General features: G+C 29.7%; 1 protein-coding gene across 1 annotated transcript in view; it reads right to left on the bottom strand.

Annotated features, from left to right (window-relative positions):
- Positions 1–3,410: 3,410 nt before the first annotated feature.
- Positions 3,411–12,228, bottom strand: part of LOC136078089 (isocitrate dehydrogenase [NAD] subunit beta, mitochondrial-like) — a 60,486-nt gene continuing 51,668 nt past the window's right edge. Inside the window, exons 12-13 of the mRNA XM_065792926.1 lie at positions 3,624–3,684; positions 3,411–3,528 (exon numbers count right to left, since the gene is read on the bottom strand). Of these exons, the coding sequence (XP_065648998.1) occupies positions 3,445–3,528; positions 3,624–3,684 (145 nt within the window). The 3' untranslated portion in view covers positions 3,411–3,444. The remainder of the gene's footprint in view (positions 3,529–3,623; positions 3,685–12,228) is intronic.

Here is a 12,228-nt window from a genome sequence, read left to right as displayed (position 1 = left end):
TGAACTTCATTGCCTTTTCATTAAATAAATTGATTAAATACAGTACTCTTGATTCAAGAACCTTATGCACCAGTTTCTCTTCTTTTAATAAACTTCATATACTATGGACTTCTTTCTGGATATAAGCCTTTTTTTTATCGGGAGGAGCATTTCCATACGAGACCATCAATAAGTTAGGTAATGCGGTTTTATCCATATTTTAATATTGATTTATTAGTATTGTTTACATCACAATCAGAAGAATGATTTTGCTCATCGTTAGCGCAGCTTTTTAAAAGAGATTCTTCAACCCGCTAGGGAGAAGTTAGCGTTTCGAATTTTCAATAGACTTTATGTGTTTGCATTGCATCACGTTTTACAATCAACTAGAGAGTAATTAGAGTTTCGTATTTGAAATAACGACAATTTAATTTCAAAAAATGACAAAGTTGTGAGTTTACTTTGAATCACATTTTATAATGCGCTAGGGAGGGAATAATGATTGTGAATTTTATATACAAAGAGTTAATATTTCTAACATAATTTGATTCGCAGTCAAATGGTAACATATTAATAAAACGATAGTAATTTTTATTTTACGTTAGTAGTTGTTATCTATTTAATGTCTCTGGGAAACTTATTATATAAATTTATAATATTATATTATAAATTATTTAATAAAATATAATATCGAATTCCCCGCATTTAATATTAATTTCCCCACAAACAAAACATCATTTCTATACCATTTAGTAGATGTAAATACCGTTAAGATCTGCTCATTAAAACTAAAAATATAATTTAAATTGACATCATTTTGGCCTCAACACCCCCTCCCCATTGGCAATTAGTGTCAAACTTCCGTTTGATTTTGAGCGCTCCCTCCCCCTATTTACTGACATCATTAATGGATGACCCCTTTAAAGTTTTTAAAGCATCTATTGATCAAGGAGTTTTTCCTGATCGATTAAAAATTTCCAAAATTATTCCTATTTTCAAAGAAGGTGACACAGCTAATATTAGTAATAACCGCCCTATCTCCATCCTTTCTAGCTTCTCAAAAATTTTAGAAAAAATTATGTAAAATAGAATGTTCAATTATTTCAATAACAATTATCTATTGTACAAAACTTAACTCGGTTTTTAAAAAAATAACTCAACTGAGCATGAAATTATTCAGTTTGTACGCAAAATCTCTAATTCTTTTGAAAATTCTCATTTTACATTAGGCATTTTTATTGATCTATTTAAAGCGTTTGATACTGTAGATCACGATATTTTGCTCCATAAACTTAAACATTACGGAATAAATAGCTGAGTTTTACAATGGTTTCGAAGCTATTTATCAAATCAAAAACAGTTTGTCTATTATAATGATATATCTCAAAAACGTTTGTTAGAAATATCCTGTGGTGTTCCGCAAGGTTTTATTCAAGGGCCACTTTTGTTTTTGATTTACGTAAATGGCTTTTATAAAGCCTCAAATCTTTTAAGTATCATATTTGCAGATAATACCAATTTGTTTCTCTCTAATAATAATATTTACCAATTTTTTTCGACTATGAATGATAAATTGCAAAAAGTATCAAATTGGTTGAAATATAACAAATTAACCCTAAACATAAACAAAACAAATTGGATTCTATTTAATCTCCTTTCCAAAAAACATTACTTACCCACAAATATGCCGCAAATTTTTATTAAGTTGAATTAAAAAAAGAGATTTAATAACAAAATTTCTAGGTGTTTTTCCTTTAGTTTTTAAAGATTTATTTTCTTTGAAACCCATAAACAAATACGTATAATAAATAATAATTTTGTAAATAAACCGCAACAAACTGAACAAAATGCTTGAAAAATGCAATAAATTGAACAAAAGGCTTCAAGTCGCTAAAATCGACTTAAGAGTGGTGAATGGTGAAGTCGCTGACTTAATAATAATATACGGTAAAGTCACTAAAATTAACTTAAGAGTGGTGAATGAACTGTATAGTTCTCTGTCTATTTTTGTTCAAGAAGTCAAATCAAATTTTGACAATTTTGAAAAAAAAGTTATGACATTGGTGGACACTGACAAGTAATCTGCTGACCAGAAACGAAAACGAGTGCTCAAACACCAACATTACTGATTGTTTATTGAGGCATAAGACTTTATTGGAAGAGAAAAAATGGTTGCTGACGTTATTATCATCACGAATTGACTTTTATTTAAGCTTTAAAAACAACAGAAAGCTTAGGTTCTATTTTATCTTTTGTTTTGGATTACTTGTCCATATTCCAGATATGAATTCTATTGCAATTACATTGCGTACCCTAGAGCTTTTAAAAATCTACATAAACAATGTGAAATTTATTTTCCAAATAAAAGTCTGCATTTCAAGAGCTTTACTTCCACTTCAATTGTTATTGGTAAATGGGTACCGGTGACCAATGAAACTTGTATTTACATTCCCTAATGTTATTCTAAGGATGTTTCTTTCTTCTGCTGTTAGAAATTTTATCAGTAGGAAATGCTTATTCTTTGGATTACTTTGTTGTAATTAACATATTTACTTGTTGTTGGCAACACAAAGACGGGCCTGCTCATGAGAGAAGCTGCTACACAGAACTAGAAAAGAAGGCAATTTATTTGACCCAAAGAGAGGCCAGAAAAGGTGTAAAAACCAAAGCTAAAATACCTTCTATTAGCAGCTCTCAGATTGATAAAAACTAACGATCATATCCGGAACTGTATATTTCACCAGACTCTTAGTTGAAATTTTGTATTCTTGACTTTTGTTATAGAAATACCTGCGGATAAAACTCTTTCATTCTTTTTGAAAGAGTTTTGTGTGTTTTAGGATATAATGACTTTCAATGTTTTGTAAAATCTGTCAAGTTTATTATCACCGCGAGCAGTAAATTTCATTCAAGATAATTTGGGCATGATTTGTTTAGATAATGGTGAGAGTCCAATACAAAATATCTCCAGCCGCAGGTTTAGTAAAAAATTTTTTGCCATGTCTTCAATGTTTTGGCGCTGAAATGAATATGTTAAATTCGAAACCAACCCTCTATAAAATACGGATTTTTACTTGGCCGTAAATTTAAAGACAATTGTTTATTATTATTATTTTTTTATCATACCGATACAAACGGGTTTTTTTAACGTTAAGGGATTCAACTCAATACTGAATTGAATCCCTTAACATTAAATTGTATATAAAAATAAAATTTTCGAATTTTTCTTTTAGGTTCTCTCTTTTTGTCAGAAAAAAAAGAAAAAGAAAAAGAAACATCTGGTATTTATTATCAACCGGGAGTTACTACCTGGATAATTTAAGTTTTTTCTTCAGTTAGATTTTACCGCTTAGTTTTTGAGTAAGTCAAAAATTGAGCAATTATTCAAATTAAAAAATATATAAAACAAATTTCTAAATAATTTGAAACTATTTTACAGAACATTATATTAAAATACTCTAAAATTTATACATCAAGTTTAACATTTTGAATAATACGATTCGTGAATACAGCTGTACTGCAACTTCCACCCATATCCATAGTTAAATACTAAAAATCAATTTTACAAACATTTTAAAATACTCAAATGTAACAGGATATAATTAACTATTAAACTATTCAAAAATACAACAAACAACAAATACCTTTCTTTCACTGATAGTTTTAATAACTGCGTCACGGATCATGCGAGAGTGTTTTCTAAAACTATAAACACGTTTTCTTAACTCAGGCTTTTTTTTATAAAGTCTTTAAACTTGTGAATGTTCATACATATTTAGGGTAATTAGGGGTGGGGTGGAAAAATGTTAAAGTAGTTTTGTTCCCAGGCTCTCAATCTCCACTTTTTTTTGCTTCATCATTTGACATAAACATGAATCTATTTTTACATCACTTATTCACGATTTTTTGATGTTTCAGATAAGATACTTTCATGCATTGTGAAAATTCCAAACTTAAGTATATTCATGCTTATGCCAATTGGGGATGCTTTGTTAAAAGTCGTGATGACGCAGGCCTGGGAACAAAAATACCCCAAAACGTTTGCCTCCCTGCCCAAACGTAAGGGCAGTGATGTAGAAAAATTTTCAACTTTACTTTCTTATAGTAAATTTAAATTCATCAACAGGTTTTAAATTTTATTCAAAAATATTGCAAAGTTTAAATGGTATAACCATGCAAAACTTCCGACTTAAGGGGGTTGTAAATTTTGTATGGTCATAACATTTGTAATTTACAATATTTTCGAATGAAATTTAAGATAAGATTGAATAGTGAATGAATTTAATTTTACTATAAAATCGATTGAATGATTGCACATAAGATTGGAGTTAGTTTCATGTCTGAATGTTAAAACTCTAACACCAAAAGAATTTGGTTAAGGCACAGTGATCAGGAATAATAATTTTAATAATAAGGCACAGTGATCAGGAATAAATAAAATTAGGCCAAAATTAACTTTTTTGATAATATAAATCAAAACTGCTGAAAATTCGCTCTATGATGTAAAAAAGGTAGACGAGGAAAGAAGATAAAAATCTTTTAAATAGGGTCAAATATGATCAAAGATGATGGGGGTTTAAAGGTGTAGGTTTATTGATTACATTTTTTTTATAAAAAAAACAAGTAATCGACAAGTAAATTTTGAAGTAATTCATTTCTATCAATCAAAACTCTGTCCTTAATAACTAAATAAAGTTGATTTTGTTAAAGTTTACTAAATTTGTTGTTTAGTAAACTTTATAATCATTTCCTACGAAATTGAAAGAAAAATGATATCAACTTATGCATGCATGCATATATATATATATATATATATATATATATATATATATATATATATATATATATATATATATATATATATATATATATATATATATATGTACAGTATTGGACAAAACGTTTGCAACCAACATCGAACAATGCTAAAAAGTGTTCCTAATTTTACATGTCTTAAAAACGAAACAAACTATACTACAACAGCAAACAGTTCAGGAGTCTGGAGTCATAGCATGCCATGACATGAGCAATCAGCTGACAGGTGACAGCACACAGGCAGAATTTTGTTGACAAGTGCCATTTTGCAGCGGACAAAACAAGTGCAATTTTTTTGGTTTGTTTCATTTTCTTAAGTCTGGTCCGTGTCAACGTCACGGAAGTTTTTTAATAATTAAAGGAAGTATTTAGAAGTTTCCAGAAGAAGCATCTGGAAGCACCAAGTAGCATCCAGAAATATCCAGAAACATTCAGAAGCATCCTGACGCATCCAGAAGCATCGAAAAGAAGGATCTAGAATCTTCCAGAAAAGGTTCACACAGGTTCATTTTACTATATAAGAGACATGTAAATTGACATGTAATTCAGTCAGTATATGGAAGTCAATCAGTCAGTATTATCAAGACAGTTTATCGAAGTGAGTTTTATCAAAGTGTTTTACCCAAGAACATCAATACAAGAAGTGAAATACAACAAGTGTTTCATTACATCAATACAGTCCACATCCAACCAAGATGTTGTGTTCCACAGAGCATTATTGTATCATCACAAGGTAAATGTAACATGGTAAGCCTTGAGAAGCATGATTATTTATTTTTATTATTTTTATGACTTCAAGTGCAAAAATGGCTCCCGACAGTCTTGGATTGGAACTAAGAAAAAAAATTATTGGCAATTACATAAGTGGAATGTCACAAAAAGTATTTCTGATAAATATCGCGTGAAAAAATGGACTGTATCAAGACTATGTTCCAAATATCGTTCTACGAGGAAGTTGGCAGCAGACAACAAAGGTGGAAGACCGCATTCCACCACTTCTAGAGAGGATTCTATGATCGTCAGATCCGTCAAGAAGGGTCCCTGGATATCATCAGTCGAGATACAAAAGCAATTAGAGCTGCCTGTATCCAAACAATCAGACGACGTGCTGTTGAAGCCGGATTGTTTTCTCGACGCCCTGCAAAGAAACCACTGATTTCACTAAAAAACCAGAAGAAAAGACTCCTGTTTGCTACATCTCATATTGACTGGAATGTGCAGAAATGGCGAACTGTCCTGTTCAGTGATGAATCGAAGTTCAACATCATTGGGAGCGATGGCATTTGCCGTGCACATCGACTGGCCGGAAAACACCTCAATTTACGTTACTGCCATAAGACCGTGAAGCATTATGGAGGCAATGTAATGGTCTGGGGGTGTTTTTATGCTAACGGTCTAGGTCCAATACATCAAAACGATGGAATAATGGACTGTTTCATGTATTAAAATATCCTGAAAGATGTTATGTTACCTCATGCTGAATGGAATATGCCAATAAAATGGGCTTTTCAGCAAGACAAGGATCCGAAACACACTGCAAAAGTAGTCAAGCAGTGGTTTCAAGACAACCACCTATCGGTGATGGATTGGCCGCCTCAATCTCCGGATCTCAACCCTATCGAGAACCTGTGGGAGATTGTCAACCGCAGAATTAATCGTGAAGGTGTTTGTAAAAAGGATCAACTGTTTGAACAAATCCAAAAGGCCTGGGCAGCTATTCCACAAAGTTTCATTGATCACCTGATCGAATCTATGCCTTGAAGATGCAAGTCTGTGATCGACAACAAAGGATTCGCCACGAAATATTGATAGAAAAATACAGCTTGGTCAACATTTTGTCGAGTTGCACTTGTTTTGTCCAGAAGGAAATCAACTTTTTTGAATACTTTTGATTAATTTATTAATTTTCGTGTACAAATAATGAACTTTGTGATGAATAAAACTTGAAGAACTTTGTCTCTAAACAGTTACATAGTTATTTCTCTAAATTGAAAAAATGCAGCACTTTTATATAAAGAAACTAAATTAGCATTATTTGGTTGCACTCGTTTTGTCCGATACTGTGTGTATATATATATACATATATATATATATATATATATATATATATATATATATATATATATATATATATATATATATATATATATATATATATATATATATATATATATATATGTATATATATATATGTATATACACAGTACTGTGAGTAATTTTTAGACCACTTGTATAATTAGATGTATTTATAATTTTTTTCCTATGTAAATTTTTAAAGCGTACTTAAGTTTAATAATATATAAGAAAAGTTGAAGGAACATATTATTTTGAATAAATAAACAAAATTAATGAGGAAACATGAGGGGTTTGTTGTTTGCTCATTTATTAAAACCATGTGTCATAACAACTACATCCAAAACAGGATATTTGAAGAATGCTGTTACAGAAATCATTAAAAAGTTAAGAGAAACTGGCTTCCTTGAAGATAGAAAGAAAAGTGGTAGACCTCTAAGCTAACAAAAGATGACAATAAATATTTAAAAACCCTATATTTAAGAAATACAAAAAAAGCATCAACCAAGCTGGCTAAAGACATATACACAGCAACTGGGAAAAATGTCAGCTCTTCTTTTATTCGACGGCACCTACTTAAAACCATTATTACGGTATGGTAATAAAGAAAAACAACTTAAATATACAAAACAACACAAAGATTAGGCCCAGGAAATGTTTAATCAGGTTCTGTACACCGATGAGTCCAATATCAAAATTTTTGAAATGAAAGGACACCAATATGTTTGAAGAAGAATTGAAGAAGCCTATCAGCCCGAGTGTTTAAACCCTACTATTAAACACAGAGGAGGCTCTTTACAAGTTTGGAGCTGTTTATCTTCATCTGGAGTAGGTGATTTGATCAAAATAGGGGGATAACTCACCGGGAAACGTTATGTGAATACCCTAAGGCACCATGCTGTATCACCCGGAATGAGACTAATAGGTCAAAACTTTATTCTGCAGCAGGACAATGACCCAAAAAATTGTTTCCGAGTGGCAAAAAATTATTTAAATAAAATGGCAGAGGAAGGAGTATTGGAATTGATGACCTGGCCTCCCCAGAGTCCAGTTTTGAATATAATTGAGGATATTTAGGATTACCTGGACAGAAAGAAGGTTGAGCATGCTCCCTGAAATGCTGAAGAATGTTTTGAAGTACTTCAAAGAGAATGGCACAACATACCCCTAAATTTTATAACTAATTTGTATGAATCTATTCCCCGGCGAATATTGGCTGGGATTGAGGCAAAAGGAGGACATAGTAAATATTAGGAGTTTTTTATGAAGTTTGACATTAAAAAGTTTGTTCCATACTTTGTGTGAAATACATGTGTTTTAATGTTTATAATTTAGACCTAAAAACTTAAATATTAAAGAAGAATTTTCCAGGATTTTTTGAAAAAATGTAACTGGTCTAAAACTTATGCAGAGTACTGTATATATTAGCTTTTACGTCGTCAATTTTTTTTATAAAATGAGCTTTTTAAAACCATATTATTTCAAAATGGGGCGAGTTGGGAGGAGTTTTTTCAAAGGTAAAAAGTCCTAGCTCTATAAAAATTAGTTTACATTCCTTAAAATTGCATTTTTTTAAATGCATTTTTTACAACATGTATAAATACATGATCAAATATTTTTATAAATTAAAATAGAATTATCTATTATCTTTGTATGCAATGAAAATTAAAATGAAAGGATTTTTATTAAGGGAGAAAATTAAGTCTTAATAGTGATAAAAATTCAATAATGAAAAAAAATGCTGTGTTTGGTCACTTTAAAACATATATTAATGTTAAAATCTATTATTTCAGTACTTATGTAAAAAAAAAAAATTATAATCATAAGAGACTGTAAAAAATAATAAGCTTATAACATTATTTAGATTGCGCTACTCGAAAAACTGTATTTTTGCCAAATATTAAGTGTTTCTAAATCACTGTGCAAGGGCCTGTAAATACTAAAGTAAAAAATTAAAAACAAAAAATCTAATAAATAAAAGTATTTTAAAATAAGAAATATATTTATAATTAATATACAGCTGTGGCCATAAGTTTAAATCAATTTAAAAAAATTGATAAAAATAACAAATAATATACTTTGAATATATAATATTCAGGCTAAATCAATAAATTGGTTTTAAGTAAGTATATGGGAGTTTTATTTTATAAATGGGATTACCATTAGTCTCGATTTTGTAATAAAAACCTTCCACAATGCTGATCTATTTAAATAGCTAAAAAGTGTTAACAATGATTTTTTCTTGTGAAAATTTTATTGAATAATATTTTTCGTTGAGAAAATAGGGAAATGATGAGAACTTAATGAATACAAGGGCAGATTGTTCTTTTCCATTCGCAAGGAGAAAGTGAACAAAACATTGTAAAAATATTGAAATGTTCCCGTAGTGCAGTTCAACTAACTTTAAAATGGCACCAAACTTTCGAGTCTTAAAAGTAGATGCCGAACTGAAAAAAACTACAGCTCAAGGAGACCAAATGATATCACGAATGGCTTTAGAAAATTGTCATAAATCGCCTTTGATGCTATCACATGACCTTGCAGAGGCAATAGGAGCCAATACTTCTGCACAAACTGTTAAAAGACAGGGTGGCCAGCAAAAGTATATATATAGACATACTAGGTTATCAAACACTTCTATTTAATTTCTTTCTTAGATTGCTCAAGTTTTTTTAGTGAAACATCAAGCTCTTTAAATAATTGCCAGTTCTTTTTTCTAACATTGTGTTTCTAAAGGAATTTGCTTTCATAAGGATAGTGAAGCTTTTCTTCTGCTTCAAACTGATGTCAGCATCAATTTGAGGAACTTTGATGCACTTGTCAGCATCAATTTGAGGAACTTTGATGCACTTGTCAGCATCAATTTGAGGAACTTTGATGCACTTTGCAAAATTATTTTTCAGCTTCTTCATAATTACAATTTCTTCATCAATCAATTATTTTTCTTAAAAAATAATTGATCGATGAAGCTTAATTTATTTACGTTCAAATGATCTTTATTTTCTTTTAACATTGTACCTATTGTATGCTAATCTACAGCTTTTTAAAAGATCACTAGGAAGCTCATACTGATGTATAAAAATGTCATGGGAATTGATGTGGTCATTAACTATTCTTTGGAAAACAAGAGAACTCTCTTTTAGATTTTCTACTAAAAACTGGTTGTTAACACTGAATCCTCCTTCTATTGCATATTGGCCATGGGATAAAACAACAATGCTGAATACTTTTGAGTTTTGTGCAAATAGACACCAAGAAATTTATTAACAGAATCAGTTAATTCAAAGGACTCAAGTTATTCTCTAAATCTGCAGCAACACTTTCATCATAATATTGTTTTGCACCATCAGTTAATCTCTAAGCCTTTGAATTTCAGACACCTAATTTCTCAGCCTTTTAATTTCAGAGTGGATACTTCCTTGTTTTGAACAATTTCATTTGGAGACAAAAATGAAGCATTCCTCACTAAAAAATACTTCAATGAGCATCTTATTTGTAATTTTTGCAATAACATTATGATAATTTGTCTATATTCTTACTTAAATTCTAATTTCTCTTCTGGTTTACAATCAAGAGAACATAGCATCTGTTTCAGTGCTGTTTCTATATCAATTTGTTCTGCTTATAGTTGGTACTAATTACTATACTTCAATCTTTGTTAAACTAAATGCGGTTGCAGCTTCTTTTAAAATGTTTGGTTTGAGAATCATTTTCATCAAACTTTGCAACATATTTTCTAAACTGTTTGATAAAAATGCTACCATAGTTATGTCTGTTTGAAATAGAGCTAGGAATCCTTTCAATTTTTTAGTGATATCTTTGAAGACTGCATTTGCAGAGGTACAAACATGTCAAGATAGTGATCTAAAAGAGTTTCATAGCTCTTGTTTTTGAGACATCTGCTTTTGCACACTGATTCCCAATATTTTATAATTTTAACCATGTTCAGCCATACAACAATTCCTCTAAAAGCCACAGTTTCATTTTCTACCCAGCAAGTTGAACAGAAACTGCAACATATTTATATGTATGTATGTATGTATGTATGTATGTATGTATGTATGTCTGTATGTATGTATGTATGTATGTATGTCTGTATGTATGTATGTATGTCTGTATGTATGTATGAATATGTGTATATATGTGTGTGTATATATATATATATATATATACACATATATATATGTATATGTATATATATATATATATATATATATATATATATATATATATATATATATATATATATATATATATATATATATATATATATATATAAATTAGTAAAAAACACTTATCTAACTTTTTTCTTTAACTTGAAGTTTCACCATTGCTGGATCATCAGGAAGAGAACTCTTCTTGATGATCCAGCAATGGATCATCAGGAAGAGTTCTTTCACTTATCAACTTTTTTCTTCAAGTTGAAGAAAAAAGATAAGTGTTTTTTACTAATTTAATTTATTATTGCTCTGTTCTTTAAGAACATTGAGCACTCTATTTGTAAAATACACTAACATAGCTTACATATATATATATATATATATATATATATATATATATATATATATATATATATATATATATATATATATATATATATATATATATATATATATATATATATATATATATATATATATATATAAAGAAAAGATAGTTATTTTTCGTTTTCCTAATTTGAATCAATACAATGCAATCTTACTTAAAAGCAAACAGATCAGATTCAAAAACTTTAATGTACTTATCTATTTTAGCAGGTGAATCTTTGAAAAGATTATAAATTGCACAAAATATTTTTGATAATTCCTACTTTGATGAATTTATTGCTCTCTGTAAGGTACCATAAACAATGTGCAAGCTGCAACTCCCCATATTAACTATACCACAATATTCTTTTACTTTTCTATGTTTATCTAAGATTTTCAGAGCCTCCCAATTAACATTAGGACCATCCATTGATACTTGAATTTTCCAAGACCAAACACCTCTGTTGCTTCAATGAGTTTGTCAAATAAATTATGTGAATTAGGGCATCTGAGGAACTTTGAGTCAATATATCTAGCTTTTACAACACCAGAACTTAAATCCCAGTATCTGACTCTGAAATCCATTTGATCATTTTTAAAGATAACATACATACTCTCGTCATATGACAAAACAAATATTGGCAATGTTCTGACATCAGAAAAAAGCTGGTCTCGATGGTATGGTGCTAATCCAAAATTAATAATGTAACCACATTTTGTTTTGCTTAACTCAAACTTTGATGTTATTGTGCTGTCAGAGAATATGGATTTGAATATTTTATCTAAATTTAAGCACAATATTAAAGAAAAATGTGAAATATCAAATTCAAGGTCC

The sequence above is a fragment of the Hydra vulgaris genome, chromosome 03 (genome assembly GCF_038396675.1).
Source record: "Hydra vulgaris chromosome 03, alternate assembly HydraT2T_AEP".
NCBI lineage: Eukaryota > Metazoa > Cnidaria > Hydrozoa > Anthoathecata > Hydridae > Hydra > Hydra vulgaris.
The sequence above is the reverse complement of the archived record's forward strand: the minus strand, read 5'-3'. Positions and strand labels throughout refer to the sequence as shown.